General features: G+C 37.1%; 1 protein-coding gene across 1 annotated transcript; it reads right to left on the reverse strand.

Moving 5' to 3' along the window:
- Positions 1 to 2,978: 2,978 nt before the first annotated feature.
- LOC105384155 lies at positions 2,979 to 18,491 on the reverse strand. Its single transcript, XM_048629180.1, has 4 exons — positions 18,006 to 18,491; positions 12,521 to 13,030; positions 6,091 to 6,229; positions 2,979 to 3,987 (listed from the first exon to the last, which is right to left on the reverse strand). Exons 1-4 carry the CDS (start codon positions 18,207 to 18,209, stop codon positions 3,680 to 3,682), a joined length of 1,161 nt encoding a protein of 386 aa, XP_048485137.1. The 5' UTR covers positions 18,210 to 18,491; the 3' UTR covers positions 2,979 to 3,679.
- Positions 18,492 to 18,519: the final 28 nt, after the last annotated feature.

Genomic DNA, 18,519 nt, shown 5'->3' on the forward strand with positions numbered 1-18,519 from the left:
TCAGGGATGCCTGGGAGGCATGGAGCGGTATGTCAGGGGTGATTAGTGAGGGGTTTCATAAAACGATTTCGAGCGATTTATGATATCAGGTTTATCACTAACTAGAAAGATGATCTACACTTAAAAAACAGATTATTACCTTTAAAAATCATGGTTTACTTTACATTTCTAGATGACTGTGGGTTATGTAATGTTTTATGTTTGTATCGAGTTAACTCAAATATCAAAATATGCTTAATTGATTATAATTTCACATTGTTACTAATACGCTATTGACCAAAATGTCTGAAAATAAATGTTTTTTATTATAATTACTTAAAACACTTTCTCACACATTGATCAAGAACATTTTTTTAGGAAATTCTCATTTAGATAGGTAGGTAGAGCTTAATTTTTTCTGTCCTATTTTCGCTAGAATATAACGCATGGTACACAACACACTGCGAGTAAAACAAACAAGAATGTCTCCAATAAATATTTATATTTTTATACAGAGGAAACACAGAATATTTGCATAAAAGCGTCGTCGTGGGAGTGCTTCAATCGATAACTTTAATGGATCCTCCCGAGTGACTTTTTACTTTCTGAAACGCAAATCATAACTTTCTTTGAGATTACAAGTTAAGTAACTACTTTAAATTTGCATAATATTACATAATCCCTTCCTTTTACAGAGTATAAAATAAATGTCGCCTTCTCTAAATTTTATCAGTTACCGACACAAAACAGCATTTCCTTGCCTTTGATTATAAATGGTCGAAGTTCCATGCCTATTAAATATTATTATTATTATTAAATACTTTATTGCACAATACTAAATATGTACATAGGCGAACTTAATGCTAACAGCATTCTCTTCCAGCTAACCTTGGGTGTTGTGGAGAAAGTTATAGGTAGTGCGAAAGACTGAGAGGAAAAAGTCAATTTGTTTAAAATACCTATAAACACTAGAAATATGTTTTATTTATAGTGGTGACCCAGTAATAAAAATATCGGGTTATTAAAATTAAATAAGTATGAAATAAGTTAATATGGATAGTCATGGTGCACAAAGTGACCCACTTTGTGCGCAATGCCGGTCCTATAACCTACCTATGGATCTATCACAGATAAATTCCACCCTGTATAAATTAAATAGCATAGGATCATCCCTACATTACGGTTCATGTACCAAACATTCGAATTTTTCAAAAACCCTTTTTCTGATTTAACAATTCTTTATAAATATTATATACCTACTAAGCGTTACTAAGCTAGTTGGTAACTAAGCTTAGATTTGTCTCTCTATCAGAGCAATAGGCCCGCTGCATATTTGTTTGATAAAAAACATTATTTATGATTATAGGTAATTTATTAACAATTTAGAGAGGTGGTGTCAACCATTAAATTTATAATTCCGAAGGAACTTAATCTTTATTCAGACCTTGTGAAACATACAATTAGATTGTATTGCAGAGATCATCGTCCTAAATTATAGGATGGCCTATGACTTGGTTATCAGACTTATCAGAACGACAACAAAGTCGGAGACATAAAAGAAACTGAGTTTTTATTTTAGATAAGTCATATCGAATCGAGTATGTAGCGTTTTGTAGTTGATTGTAGTCAACACACCAATATAATCAATATATGTAGTTGCCCATAAATTTAAAACAGTTCTTAAGAGTTAAGAGTGTGTAATATTATTATATATACTAGCTGTTCACGCGCGCTTCGCTTCACCTTAAAAAGTTTTCCCGTGGGAATTCCGGGATAAAAAGTAGCCTATGTTCTTTCCCAGGGTCTAGACCGTATGTATACCAAATTTCATTTAAATCCGTTCAGTAGTTTTGGCGTGAAAGAGTAACAGACAGACAGACAGACACAGTTACTTTCGCATTTATAATATTAGTTAGGATTAGGATAGTTAGGATTAGGATTATGTATAAGCTATGAGTTAGTCGGGTCTACGGCAGTTGGGAATCTTTAGGGTACAAACATAATAAGAACCAAATTAAAAGTAAGTACCTATTATCTAAGCCAGGTAATTAGAATGTAATAATATAAAATTACATTATAAGTTTAGAAGGAAATATCTTTCTTAGTACCTACCTACCTATCACAATAACAGTAAGATCTTGAGCACTAAAGTTTTTACTCTCTCTTCGTAAAAATATTTACTACGGCATTTGTGGAAAATAATGGTCCATTATTAATAACATAACACAAACTTGGTACGGCATAGTTTTAGTCGTAAATATTGTACTTACACTCAAACATTTTAGGTTGGTACTGGCTTTGATTGTTTAGGGTAGTTGAGACACTTGAAAATTTCTGGAAAATTTGTGAATTGTTTAAGAAAAGGAAGTAATAAGTGCCCACCAAACAAGATCTTAAGCCACCGACCTGACCCGACTGCAACGACCACCGTCTAGTCGTCTACCTCTCTAGGGGAAAGTTCGTCGTTCCAGCGGGCAGCGTCGCGTTCACTGTGAAGTCACTCTCTTAAATTTTTGTAATCTTATGTACCTATTATAATATGTTTTAGGAAAATAAACGAAATAATAATAATAATAAAAATGACGAACGAACGAACGAGAATTGTCACGCAATCGGCAAGCGCTCATGACATTTAAAATCCGGGAAATGCTCCGTGAGTGAGCGCTTTCGCATAATCAGGTTACCGGTACAGGTAGATACAGGGAACCCGATTCTCTATGTAACCACCCTAACACTACGTCCGCACAGTAGGTTTTGGTTATAGTGCTTGACCGCTGATATTCTGCCTTCATTGACTTGAGCCCCGTTTTCACCTTACTCTGTTAGATCATAACAAGGGATTAGTTGTTTTTTGACACATCTGTCAATAATTTAATATGGAGATGAAGTATAATTACTGACATTACAATGTAACAGGGGTGTTTATGATCTAACAGAGTATGGAGAAACTAGAAATTAGTCTGGGTTCTACTTAAGATTAGGCACAATAAAATAAGAAATTACTTAAAGAGTATAAATTTATTCAAGATTAAACCTACAGCTAGCATTATTCTAATTTGTCATAATACGTTATAAGGTATTTAATACAGTGCAAAATAAAAAATACATTAGTCACATCTAGTCACAATATTAATTTAAATACTTTTTTCTGCTTACTTAGGTACATAACTTACAATGGATTTACAGGAAGTTTGCACACATTGACCAATTTTATACAGGTAAGTATAACTTCTTATGTAATGTCCAGTTTGTGCTGCTAATTTACCTTTTTAAACTCCATCTATGTAGGTATACAGCAGGGGTTTACTGTCTATGGAATGGACAATATTATAATGTAACACACATGCAATATAACACAACCAGTAAAGTACATAAATATATTTTGTTATTGCTAATGCCTATAGGTACTTTATTTATAAATTTTGAGTTTAAATATACAATTTATAGACAGTAAGTATATAAATTTATACATATGTGCATATTTATTGCTGAATAATATTTAGCGAGCAAGCACCTATAATTTTGCCGAAATAACTCCTTCAAGAGGGTTACCACATTCGATACAAATATATAACTTTGGCCTTTCAACATAATATTTTGTTCGTAAAACAAACTGAGTTCGACCCTCGAACCAACCACAACATATGGACGGCATCGACATAATAAAATAAAACCGGCAACAAACAAAACTTTTTTCTTTTCACTCCAAATTTACCCAAAAAGTTTTGGTTACACCCGGCTGTCGCAGGCACTCCTTCCACGCGTCCGAATATGTTGATTTTTCATCTATAGTTGCTTTGCCAAGTATTTCTTTCTTGGCCATTTTCGTCTTGCACCCGAGGCTGATGTAGACGCTGACTTTGTTCAGGTTGGCTCTGAACACCGACAGCTTCACAGTGGCCGACTTCGGATCCCACCGCGCGGAGATCGTGGGGACGAATCTGTCACTTTTCCAGTAGCATTCCGCTTTGTTCGCTTCGAGAATAGTCGCCTTCAGGTACAGAGGAGCTGGAAGTTGAAAAAAAACAGTGTTAAATACTGAAAATGAACTAATTGTTTATGAATTTTTCAAACATACCTTGTTAGTTATTCAGATTCTTGCAAAGGGTATCCAGGTGGGTTACAGAATAGGACTTCATTGTATTGTTATACCTATATTATTATTACATACAAACATTTATGTACAGTACCCATGTATGTGTTGTGTACCCAAGTGATAGATTCATAACTCCGGGCAAAATCAAACAAAACGTACATAACAATCTCTAGCTTCCAGACTTCCTCCCACCTATTTCGCGATACAATGTGACTGTGGAGTCGGGAGGCCTTGAAAGTGTCTGAAATCTTACTCGGTATTTACTTGTAATAAAACTTCCCCAGATAATAGATCATAATACAAATGACCAAAAGTTACCCTTTCCCTTTAGGCAGTTACTTCGTAAACAAGATAATTAAAACTAAGCTATCTTAAGCCGTTAATACTAGCAAAAGTGAGGTCTCCTTTATGAATTTCTTTGCACTTTATGGAAATTTGTACCGAGAAACCACACATTTTCCAAGAAAACTGTAAATTTTGTCTATTGTGCTTTCTAAGAAATACTTCCTTCGAAACGGCTGAATGGGCTTCATGAAAAATATTAAGGCATATTTTATGAGGCAGTTGGCAAAGGTTCTTGGAAGTAGGTATTTCCGGCGTAAAACGTTTTAAAAAGATTTTTACGAGTCGTTATTAAATTTTCACAATGAAGGCACAACATCAAACATGTGCAATTCTACCGACGAAGTTTTTCTTTTGCTACCAACTTAAGCGGCTACAGGGTATTCAAATACCATTGAAACTTTTTTAAATTAAATTTATTAATGCCAATTTTTGTTAATTATTTATTGTACCTGAATCGTTTTCTTTCATTCAACATACTGACTGAATGCAAACTTGAAAAACTAACTTTGTTGCGACGAAATCTGTTGTTGCGACTCCGATCACCGAAACATCTGTTCAGTAAACTTGCGTTCCCATGGTTAGTTTCCACTAGTTTTCAGGTCATTCGAAATGAGCAAAAGTTAAACAATGCTTCCACCTACCATTCTTTCAAGTTATTAGAGTTTGTTTACAGTTAAATAAAAAGTATTTCCTGGGGCTAACGGAAAAGAAAATATAAATAAATAAGTGAGGACATTTCACACACGGCCATCCGACCCCAAGCTAGGCAGAACCTGTGTTATGGGTGTCGGACAGCTGATATATCTACACAAATACATAGATAGATACATACTAAATATAAATATCAACACCCAAGACCCGAGTACAAATATCTGTCTTTAAACAAATATCTGCCCCAGCCGGGGATCGAGCCCGGGAACTTCGGCATAGCAGTCAGGGTCACTAACCACTACGCCATTCGGTCGTGAAAATTTGGAAGCGCTTCTTTGCTAACCAAGACTCTAGCTCGCCATATCAAATTCCTCTATTATAATCTATTCCTCCTCAGATCGGTGGTGCATAGGTAATTATTCAATCTATTCATCGCTGTTCGTTGGCTATTACGGACATGTGTTTTTAACACCTGACGGATAAAGAGTGGTGTTATATTAAGTTTAACGTATTTGTGTATTTGTACAGGGTGTTGCAAAAATGGTATATTAAACCGAAACCTACATGAAATGAAATGAAATGAAATGAAATGAAATATTTATTTAAGTATACAGGATAAGTTATTCAAAAAATATCACTAGCCCCACACTAGGATACCCTGTGTTGTGGGTACTAGTCTCTTCCGATATTGTGCAATATAACTACTTATAACTAAATCCAACAATCATTAAAAATCGTGAATTACTAATTAACTCAGCAAATATGAAGTTATTACATTGTTGAACCATTAAACAATTAAATTAAGTTGTACAATTAAACAATTTAACAATTCAATAAGTTATATGTAAGCCTACGCCTAGCCTTCGGCTTAATATACCCTTTTTGCAACACCCTGTATATATCTGTCTAGACATATCAGCTGTCCGATACCTATATTTCAGGCTCTGCCTAGCTTGGGGTCGGATGTCCGTGTATGAGATGTCCCCACATATTATTATTATGGTAGAGGCCAGCAATACCTTTGAACAGCTCCTGCTCCTGCATGGTCTGCACGCTGCAGCGCAGGCGGCACACCGTGAGCTGCACCGCGTCGTTGAGCCCGTCCTCGCTCGACGTGTAGAGGAGGCCCACCTCGAGCTGGCCCTTCTTGTTCTCCCGCTGTGGGTGGGAGGGAGATATATGGTGAGTTATGGTTGACTAACTGATAGATTCAATCGTCCATGTTCGAAGGTGCTGGAGCACTAGCACAGGGTGCAAGACGCGCACATCAAGACGTGACAAAAGTTTTGCATATCGCGCTCACTCACATCGTGCGGCCTCAAGAGCGAGCGCGACGGAGGACTTTTGTGACGTCTTGACGTGCGCGTCTTGCGTTGCATGCTAGACTAGCTGAGATGATAGTAGAGTCGTGAAAAATAGTGTTTTTTAGTCCTAGTATTAGCGGTGTTTGTTAGTGAGAACTAAACGACCGACACTAAATAGAGCTTCTTATGTAAGTATGACAATATTATTACTTATGTATGTATGTAGATTTTTCACTTTACTTACATGTTATAATATATATCTACTAGTAAACAAAAAAAAAGAATTGTGGATCGTCATGTGGTAGGGCAAATTATATTTTATTACGTACTTGTTCTTTGTACAAGTATTCATAAAGTAAAGTATTCTTACAAAAGAATGACGATGCCGATGTACAAAGGGATATTTACTACTTTACGAGTTCAACATTTGATCTGCGTAAGATATGAAAGCTTATAACATTATTATTAATGTAGCTAGGTAAGTACATAGGTATATATTATAAGTACTTACATGCAACAAAATTCAGTCATTAGAAATATTTTATATTTTATTGTTTTTTTTCTATTTTCTTGTCTCTGATGATGAATGAACCTACACTCGCGAGCAACCAAATCGACTCAAGCCTTGACGGCGCAAACATACATTAATACAAGTAAAATTATGAATAGAAATAATAAAAATGATATGTCATTTAAAAGCTTAAGATGTCAGCTTTAATTTGATATCATTATTATTGAAATCCATTCATCATTTTTGAAATAAATGATGTCTGAACGCAATTGTAGGAAAAACGGGAATTTAGGAAAAAAGGGTATGGGTATCGTATTATACAAATTAAACAAAAAATGTTAAGATAAAAATTTATTTATTTAAATCAATACTTTGTATTGCCCCCTCTTGCCCTAATTACAGCCTGCAGCCTGTTTCTCATAGACCTTATCAACTTTTTGACAGTTTCCTGAGGAATGCCGTCCCACTCCTCTAATAAAGCTGTCTTCAGCTCGTCCACGCTTGCAGGGACTGGATTCCTGGCCCGAACTCTTCTTTTGAGCTCGTCCCATAAGTGTTCGATGGGATTCAGGTCAGGACTGAGCGCAGGCCAGTCCATCGTGCGCAATTCCTTCTCTCTCAGAAACTGCCGACTGACTCGTGCCGTGTGGCAGCGGGCATTGTCGTGCATTAGCACGAAGTCTTCACCGACAAATTCTGCATAGGGCACAACATGACCGAGTAGAATGTCGGTGATGTACCGATCAGCTGTTAACCCGCCTCCTCGGCCGCCTCCAGGCACGAAAACAAGTGCGGTTTTTCCCTCTAGAGAAATACCAGCCCACATCATGCAGGAACCGCCGCCATATGCTACTGTTTCAGCGAAACAACATTGGGCAAATCGTTCCCCCGGACGCCGGTAGACCCGGCCTCTCCTGTCACTGCCATGCAGACACACTCTGCACTCATCAGTAAACAGGACCGACCGCCATTGCGCAATGCTCCAATCGAGATGCTCTCGAGCAAACTGAAGACGCGCTTGTCGGTGGCCTGCAGTCAATTTGGGGCCTGATGCAGGTCTTTTTGGTGTCAAGTTGGCTTCCTTCAAGCGTCTTCTCACTGTCCACTCGCTGACAGCCACTTGTCGTACACGTCTCAGTTCTTGCTGCACATCAACGCCCGTAAGGTGTCGATTGCGCAGCGAGGTTGAGACAATGAAGCGGTCGTCTCTCTCTGAAGTGCAGCGGTGGCGGCCCGTTCTTGGTCTTCGATTGAAGGCACCAGTCTCTTGGAACCGTCTGTATACTCGGGATACAGCAGACTGGCTCAAGTGGAGCTGGGCAGCGACTGCTCGCTGACTTAACCCTTGTTGCAGCAAGGCAACAACTTGAGCAGCTTCTTCTGGTGTGGTATCCATGGGTTTGCGAAAACAAGGAATACAATGCAACGAGATGTGTACCGGTCAACTTGCAACAAGCGACTGATAAGGTACACCGGATGTGGAAAGGTTTTATAGCGGGATCAGGTAGCGCAAGGCGTGGATTCCTAATGAGGTAATTAACACTGACGGGCAATTAAAATGCGTCATTAAATCTGCGCTTAGTTTTTTTTTATGGTATTGATCTTAATTGAAAGCCTAATTCTTCAGCTTTCGAATGACATATCACTTTTATATTTACCATTTATCGTTTTAGGAAAATCAATGTATATGTGCGCCGTGAAGGCTTGAGTCGATTTGGTTGCTCGCGAGTGTATAAACTGAACCATTTTCATTTGCAAATTATAAGTAAGTATACCTGCTACTAAACTGTTGGAGTTAGTTCAGGTATAGTAAATAATTTATTTCTTTTGTATAATTTCTCTCCTCCGAGGTAGTCTGGAAGAAATTACTCTTAGTAATAAGGCCGCCATTTGTACCGTCTATGTTGTGCATATTCTATTGTAATTTCTGTGTTTGTGTGCAATACAGAATTATCTATCTATCTATCTAAAGGAATGTTTGGCAGGTAAACTATAAAACACTTTGTATGGATAAAACAAAGACTATACCTAACGACTCAATTTGTCTCTGATCTGAGGATTCAAGTATCAGATAAATTGCGTTAGGCTAGCATTAGCCAACGCAGCTTTATCTATTTCGATTTTCGAAACTTAATGCGACTATCACATGTATTTATTGTAATAGCTTTCTTTGATGTTCTGATAGAATGAAATACGTAGTACCTAGTTACAATTCCTACCTTATCATCATATCAAAGGATAAGTTATTAAAACTCGTTTTATTTGGTACCTAGTAGTACTTATAGTAAAACGCTCTTATAAAATTGTTATAGTATACCTAATTATGGTGTCGGACCACAGCGAACGATCTACAAAACTATGTTTGCTAGATCGACCCCTGCCTCCTTACAAAAGCTGCATAAGTACCTACCATAGAATAACTAAGTACTTAGTTATTCTATGGTACCTACCTAGTAATTTTTCAGAATCTTTTTTTTAATCCTTATCCTATCCTAATCCTAACTATTATTATATTATAAATGCGAAAGTAACTGTGTCTGTCTGTCTGTCTGTCTGCCTGTTACTCTTTCACGCAAAAACTACTGAACGGATTTGAATGAAATTTGGTATACATACGGTCTAGACCCTGGGAAAGAACATAGGCTACTTTTTATCCCGGAATTCCCACGGGAAAACTTTTTAGGGCGAAGCGAAGCGCGCGGGAACAGCTATACTAACTATTTCAGTCTAGCTTAGATAGTTAAATTAACTGTGATCCTTATGTCAGGGCGTTCTAACTTCACTATATAATACTAGTTATAGGAGTTGTTGAGGCAACTAAAGATGAGTACAAGTCGATTAGACCCGCATTCCAAGATTCAGATACACTTAAAACACTAGTAACTATACATGTGCAGTTGTACATACTTATTAAATATATTCATTAGAATAATATTACATTAACAACGCCAACGCCATGCTATAGGTTACACTTGGTACTAAATATCTAATTAATAATCTGAGATTAACGAAAGGCGATTCCTCGAGTGTAGTATCAACTGTAACAGACAATACAATACCACCCCTACAACGCTCTTGGAAAGTCCGCGACACATAACAAATTTGACTAGCTAATCCTACCAGTCTAGCAGTACTACTAATCTGTACCAGGACTCGAACCCGCATTCAAACCAACATTCAGCATTAGATACTAAACACTGCGACATCCAGGCATCTTTTAAGCTCTAGACATCGTTATAATTTTAGAATCGTAAGCTGGAAAAATATTTTTTAGAAACTGAAGCCTCGGAACTTGTACCTACCATTATAGAAATATTTCTTGAGCGATTTGAACGACAACTGGAGCGTACCTACTTACAAAGACTCAAATAAATAATGATGACTTAGGGACGACAGTTTGTTCGCAGAAAAATAAAGAGCTTCGAAAATTTATTATCAGGCGTTGGCGAAAAATCCTATATTTCTGAACAGGGGGATACTCTATATGACGAAAAACGGAGTTTTGGGGCGCTGCTGCGCGAGCCCCGACTCTATCTCGTTGTAATAAACTTTCCGATAGCACGACATCTCTCTCGTTGGTTTCTCGTCAGTATAGAGTAACCCCCCAGTTCCTGCGGCCTGAATTGGAGTTCGTAATCTCTTTAGGACTCTGCGGGTACCGCGGGAATCGGTGGCCAGTGGAAATGATATTATTTTTTAATATTCCATACGTATGCCGTCGTCGGGGAGGGTCCCGTATGCCGTCTGGGGAAAGTCCACGTATGATTTATCGCTCATTGCGGACATTTCGGGATCATCGGGTAAGCCGCAAAGGATTTCCTTTTCTTCAAAATTTTCCGAGGGTCACCGATAACAAAGGCATCCGATATTTATTTTCCTTCGTGGGTGCGTGATGAGATATCTCTTCTAAAGATTTAATATTTCATTAAGTATAATCTACTTAGTGCTAGTGTATTAAATTATCACCTTAAACCCTAGCTCATAACAAGGTATAATGTAAGTTAAAGCTGAGTGAAATTTATAGACGGTTGGTGCCTTAATACCACAGGCATTTACTTAATATTAGGTAAGTATATTATGATAGCTGGTGATCTAGTAGAGATCTGAAATATTTAGATACATATTTAGATATTTTTGTCACGCTCTTCCCAAAAGTCCCAGGTTCGAACTAATTATTTTTTATCTAAATAAAATAATTATCTAATATTAAGTGTGTGTTGTAGTGTATTCAAAATATGAGAAGAAGCGTAACCGTGAAAATATTTGGATATTCTTGTGAACTTGAGAAAAATCGAATTACATTAGGTACGTGGCAATACGAATATATTTCCGTATTTACAGGTTTTTTATCAGGCCTCAAGGTCACAAGTGGCCTCTGTGTACGAATCTATTGTCAAAGGAAATCTTCTCACAATCAACATGCAATCAACAATAATAACTTAGTACTCATTACTTTAATCTTCTGAGGCAAATTATCCTGACTTCTTTGGCAAGGAAATATGAACGCTACTTACATAGATATAGAACTCATTTGTTGCCCTGTTACGTTAAAAGTTAAAAGTACATGTGTGAATCATGCATGTGGGTACATAATTGTTAAACGCTCATAAAACCTGCTAATGAATACCTAAACAGCGTACAAGGATACTCGGTAGGTATGCGAATGTTACCTGCTTAATTTTTATTAGTGCACAATAGCTAAGTAGCTACCTAATGAAATTGATAATAGTATAACTATTAAAGTACGAGTTTATTGGAGTAGACGAGTAGGTAAATCCCCAAAAGGGTGTAGGGGTAGGCAAAGGCGCAATTTCTGCATCTCTTTCAAGAAACAAACAAATATTATGTGTGATTCTGTAAAAAAACATCAAAGGCCTCCAGCGAAAGTCAATGCAAAAAAATATGATTTCAAGCCTACGATGAATTTATTACAAAATCTCTTAGCTGATGTACGTAAATACTGTGGAACGGAAGCTTTTTTAGCTCTATCATATCATAATTATCTACATGTACCTTTAGGGACTAAAAGTTTCCAATGTAAACCTTTGGTTCCTGATTGTTTTATTTAACAAGTTCAAAGACAAAGAGAATAGTATCGATTTAATCACGCGAAATATTAATAGCGTAATATGCCCAACAAATGTTTACTCTTGGAGCTTGGGTTCGGGACCATTGAAAATTATTGTTGTTCTACTAAAGCAAACACATAATTATTTTTATCGCTCATACGTAGGTATGTCATATACATATTATTATTAACCATATTACATACACGGGACGTCTGCCGAGCGTAAAACCGGTGTTAACTCATAAAACATGCATTACAACGACGTGTTATGCGACTGTTTATAAACGGGACAAAACTAAATGGCAACAAATGTGTATATTAAAGTACTAGCTATTCCCGCGAGCTTCGCTTTGCCTTAAACAATTTTCCTGTGGGAATATCGGGATAAAAAGTAGCATAAATGTTTGACCCAGGGTTTCAGCTAACACCATACCAAATTTCGTAAAAATATGTTCAGACGTTTTGACGAGAAGAAGTAACAAACATACACACATACTCACAAACTTTCGCACTTATAATATTAGTAGGATAAAGAATTCAAGAATAGATTTAAAAGTAAAACGTACCCTGGAGCTGGAGGCGGACAGGCCGCTGGCGATGGCGTTGATGGGCCTCCAGATGTCCGGGGTCCCGACGAGGCCATTTCTCAGATCATTCTGGAACAATTTCGAATCAAAATTCCACGTAGCGGCCCCCACCGTGCGGCGCTTCTCCAATATTGACTTTTGAGCTATCGCCTCCGCTTTCGTTGATTTAAAGCTACTGAAACTGAACGTCTTATCAAGGAAACCGTTCTTTGGTTTCAGCTCTTCTTGGTCTGCGACCTTCGCCGTTTTTTTCTCGTCCAACGTTTTAGAACGTTTCAGTGCATCTGTTTTGGGAGGTTCTAGTAAGGCGTATATTGTGAGGGACAGGAAGTGACCAGCCACCAACGTCTGTAAGTCTAGCTCTTTCGCCGCTTTTTTCACATCCTTTTCTTTCGGTCTGAGCGGGAATTTGAAGTCTTCGTTCCAGACCGGCCACGAACTTTCTTGTAATGTAGTTTCGTATTTGTGCTCCCCGGGGAAAAGTTTCACCTGAAATGGTTGGAGAAAACTGATTTAGTATCTACTGAAATGTTTTGAAAGCTTTCTGTAAACCATTTTGCCTAGGTGCCGACTTTCGTTTTCTTTCAATGCCTAGAAAAGTTAGTTTTTTTTATTATAGCAAATGTAGTAGCAGGTAGATACAAACCTATACATTAAATATTTTTCCTTATTGAAGTTACTAAGTACCAAAACAAAGTCTAAAAATATAATTAAATAAGTTTGTATCTTTGCAAATTGTTCTAATACTTTTTATTAAATACAAGCTGTTCCAGCGAGCTTCGCTTCGCCTTAAAAAGGTTTTTCGTGGAAAGATTTTCCGTGATAAAAAGTAGCCTACGTTCTTTCTTTCTCAACATCCATATACCAAATTTCATTCAAATCTGTTTAGTAGTTTAGGCGTGAAAGAGTAACAGACAGACAGACAGACACAGTTACTTTCGCATTTTTAATAATTAAGTAGGATAGGATAGGATTTGTACGCAGAAATATATCGGCAACTGCGCCACCTACTGTGCGTCTGCTGTCTGTTATATTTGACTTATCATAGACCTTCTATTTATAGACAATATTTAGGTGTAACCACCTACCTACGTAATTGATTAATCCGGTTCATTCACGTATCAAGGTTCTTTGTAACGTTAGTCTATTATTGTAGTAGGTTCATGTTCTTAAATACGTGATTGGTTTTGACTTGGTATTCTCGCATGTGGGTCATGAATAGACATGAACCTACATTTTACTCTGAAGCAAGACTAGTTACTAACTGCCAGTTACTGAGAGGGCATTCAAACATAACGATTAAACTTGCGTGTTGGCTTCTAAACATTTTGAATTGTAGGTATTAATAATAATTAAAAATACAATGCTCTTTTCACTGAAAAAATATAAATAATAAGTAAAATTAATTATTTAAAATGTAAGATTACAAAGCCCAGCGGCACTTAAGGCTCTTTAGAGACCCTATAAATCTAAATGATCACTAAGATTTCTGTAACGACTAGACTAATGATTTTGATGAAAATCTAAGATATTCATTTTATGAAGAATCCATCGTCACCACTTTTTCCAAATCAAAATATCGAATGTAGACGTAAAGGAATCTATCGTAATGCCATTTATTTTTTATATTGGGTCATAGCTTTAGATAGAGGAATGTCAATTTCAATGCCTCGCTTTCATGATTCATGACTCATCGTATTGAAAATCTAATTTATATTTATCTTCGTGAAAGATTCCTTCTATTCTTGTTCATTGTAAGGATAGGTCTCGCCTCAACCCAGTCGCCCCCAATTTAGACCTTGGGTCACTATTGTGATTAAATTAAATAAAGTAAAGCGATACCTTTCGAAAAAAATGGTCTTGACTTGAATTATACAAGGTATGTAGGTATGTGCCAAAAAATAGCTCTAGATACGTGATGTATATTTTCAATTATGTATGTACATTATTTTTTTATTTAGGTACATGAATTAGAAGTAAAAACTCAAGTTTACCTAAGTACCTACGTTACTTTAATATCAAAGGTTTACTTTTTCACGCCTGCAGATAGTTTGCTTCGACAGAATGATTTCCCGTAGAAAATCCGGGAATTACTTATAAATAATACCTATTACTTTTACAAGTCAAGATTAAAAAATGCAGTTGAGATAATGATTGTACGTATGTCATACCATGTGATAAGATTAGATAAGACAGATAAGTTAAAGTAATTACTAAAAATATTTTGTTCATTCATAAGAACCAAGTGTGTTACCCGTTGCACTCCCACCGCTCCACAGGTGTCCCATTACTCGTTTAATTATGACTATTATTAGCTCTTTACACTCTGCATGTTACACACGAATTATATCGCCTTTTATCTCCGTTTGATGGCCAATAAATCTGATAAGGCCTATCGCGAATTGCATACGGAGCGTACGAAGTGGCTATCGCTTTTATTGCTATTACGTGACATATCTACGTCATTTTTATGTAGCACCTAACTGGAGTATTTTTTTTTAATTTATGTGTGCTACTGAAGTAATACTCAGGTGTACAACCTATGGACTTCTTTTTAGCTCCTGCAGTTAAGTACTTACCTAAACAAAAAGGTAGGTACTTAGGCAATCATGCATGAAACATGAAACATGAAAAGAAATAACGATGAACCAAGTCTTTATAAAAAAACTCCCATATTTATCTAATTTATAGACCGTGTTTTTAGTTTAGAGGAGATTTTCAAATGTCTTTGAAACGCAGAAATTTCGACTCTTTTTGTCAGTCAAAAAGTCAAAATTCGTAGGTATACTTAACACAACGAATTTTGTAAAAATGGTATAGAAGCCCTATGGATTCGGTGGTATGTATTTATCCTCCTGACACCTGGCGTGCTATGAGTAGGACATTGAAAAAAATAATAATATATAGTTTAAAAATACCTATATTAAAAGTTTTATGGAGTATCCCTGTTATTCCTTTAAAGTTTTATAAAGTACCTATCCCTTAAACAATTTGTTCTTTGACAAAGTGACAAAACAGTTCAGTAGTATTTTTTTTTTATTTTTTAAAAATGTATTAACAATGTATACATTTATACCTCTTGGGGTCAGGAGGTTAAACATGATTTAAACTAATTACATGTCAATCGGAATAACCCAGGCCGGGGCGCGGGGTACAAATACGTAACAAGCAAATAAATTGGCATCAGTGAAAATAAGTGAGTTTTTTGGAGCAGACACTCGAAATCCTGCTGACAATCTCTTCCGAGACATGACCATGTATTGGATGAAACGAACCTGCAAATTGCGTAGGCACGTAGGTACTTACATTATGTAGGTTAGTCGGTAGTAGGTATAACTAGGTATGTAGTGTAAGTATTCTAAGTATAGGTACATAGGTATACTAGTTATAGTAAGGGACAAGGACCCTGTCTCTGTCTATGTACCTAGTTAATTTTGTGGAACTTTTAAGGGAAGATTTAGGATTGGATATAATATTAGGTTACATTCACAATGAACTTCGATCTTTACTTTTTAGTGAATCGTCTCTACCTAGCTAAGAGCACTGTCGATCATGTTAGAGTTAAAACTTATACACCTACCTACGGTGATGTCATCTCCTAATCAACAAAAAACTTTTTTGTTTACATACAAAAGCTCCGATGCCGTGGATTGTCTTGGCAGTACGTCTGGTCTGGTGTAGATCCGGCTTAAAATATCGATTGGAGCAACGTAGCCAGCTAACCAGTAACCAGATTTTCAAATACCCGTGTGTTAGATCACTTACAGATTTAGATAGTTATATCTATAGACAAGGAAATACCATGTATAAGAGTGCTCTGAAATCTAAAACTTACCCGTGCAGTCGGCCACTGAAATGCCCATACATATATACCTACTATACCTATAAGTACATAGGTAATTAAGTATCTACTCTTAGCTATATTTAAGTATGTACACACGATTTCATTATAGGGCGGGTCAAGTGTCATTCGTCCTAATGGCAACTGGGCTCGAGGTCATAGCCACGCCTCAGTCCATTGTCACTGATCCAACCACAACCACCAATCAACCATAGTATGACCATACCACCTAGGCACCTACTAGAGGCCTAGATGGTATAGGTATGGTCTTGTTGGTATTACCTATTTTATTTTATTCCTTGTGTGTAAAAGGAAGACAGAGCGTTGTGGCTCATCTTGGGAAAGGCCTATGTCCAGCAGCAGAAGGTAATGTCGATTCTGATTTCCTGGTATCAATAGCAGAAGGTAATGTCGATTCTGATTTCCCGGTATCAATCAGAATCGACATTACCTTCAAAGAAGAAGAAGAGCTTAGGAAATAGTGGACAGGTAAAAACACGCAGTCATGTGTAGCTAGACTAGCTATGTATAAGTTGACTACCTATCATCAAAACATGTAAGTATTTATTATTTGTGCCTAACATCCGGCAGTAGACGCACCTTGCCTGACGATGTAGAATTAATTATGATTCACCAACCTACAGAAGAAGTCACCTACGAGTCCTACGACCACTTTTAAAATGCTTTAGGTACTTACAGTTAACATTTCAGGAAATATCGTCTTCTATTGGTCCCATTGTTTTGTTTAGGTATAAACTCCGCTTGAATGCGCCTGATCGTAAAACTATCATAAGGTAGGTAGGTACCTACGTGAGTTACGTGACATCCCTAATAGAACCTATTGAATCATCGGAACGATCTTGCATTCCATTCTGCCCATATCTAAATTCAATGAACCGTCTCGAAACTGTCAATTAGTATTTATTTTGCGTACGCAGACGCGCTTTCTTCGGACTTTCTACTCAGGTATGTCAGTATAATGTATACCTATCCATTTATCTAGGTTCCTACCTGGGCTGGAACCGGCTTACATCATCACCTCTGTAGTCAACCTACGAACACAATAAAACATCATGCCAGGCTAGGCTGTTATAAACCCTCTAATTACTATCTAGATAGGCTTGTAGACTCATACTGTGGTAACTAATTGAAAGTCCCACGATTTATGACAATTTAATTGCCTCAGGAATTTGTTATCTTCGTAGGGAGGTAATTAACAAATACCTGGTAGGATATTACACGAATTTTATCACAGCATAAATCTCCTAGGGGTATCCTAACTTTATCTAAGAAGACTAAGGTCTGAGGTATTTAATGCACACTTAGGTAGATGTTAGCTAGGTACCTGTCTGCAAATAACTGAGTAAAAGTATAAGTAAACTAGTTTTACTGGATAGCTATGTAAATACACAGCTGATAAGCGTTTTACGAAAAGACTTTGAATAATTGAACAGGGAGTTTAGATTAAATAAACGAAACATGCGGCACAACGTGTGTCCTTAGATTAATCATGCTTGTGTCAATTCGCTAACTAGGTGCTAATTATACAGCTGAAGGAATTCAATTGTCACAGCGGAAGCGGTAAAAATGTGAAACAATAGTCGATTTTGTGATGGTATTTACCTTAACAAGGTACCCGTGGGCGCGACTCAGACCAAACAAGGACGGTAGGTGTCTGGCTCCGATGACTGTCACGTATAGACACTTATTCACCGGGTGGAGAGACAGCTTGAACCCAATCTCCGGGTCTAGGCTCCCGCTCCCGGCCAACTGCCCATCCCGGCTAGAGTTCAATATATTCTTGAGTTTGCCGAGAGAAAATGCCATAGTTTAAACACTGCCTGGACCGAGCCACACACTAACGGAACCGGTTCTCATTGAATAAATTAATCACAATTATCACGCAACGCAATTAACTCAGCGGTAATGGGGTGCGGTTTCATTTTTTCCGAATCTTCAGTGCTAAATTTTATCACATCACTTGGGCCGTAATCGATCTAACTTCTCGATTTGAAACTCGCACGGGCATGGACCGTGTTGTCATTCCATCAGCCGCTATCAAACACGCACATGCACACTAAATGCCAAACTACAAGATAATGTTTGTAAACCATCGGACCTCTCTTTCATACACACC

The sequence above is a fragment of the Plutella xylostella genome, chromosome 22 (assembly GCF_932276165.1).
Source record: "Plutella xylostella chromosome 22, ilPluXylo3.1, whole genome shotgun sequence".
Taxonomy (NCBI): Eukaryota; Metazoa; Arthropoda; class Insecta; order Lepidoptera; family Plutellidae; genus Plutella; species Plutella xylostella.

Coding starts and splice junctions, on each gene's coding strand:
- LOC105384155 (XM_048629180.1), bottom strand. CDS start 18,209: ATGGCATTTTCTCTCGGCAAACTCAAGAATATATTGAACTCTAGCCGG. Junction 13,031..18,005: donor CCCACGGGTACCTTGTTAAG/GTAAATACCATC, acceptor CAACCATTTCAG/GTGAAACTTTTCCCCGGGGA. Junction 6,230..12,520: donor TGTCCGCCTCCAGCTCCAGG/GTACGTTTTACT, acceptor TCCCACCCACAG/CGGGAGAACAAGAAGGGCCA.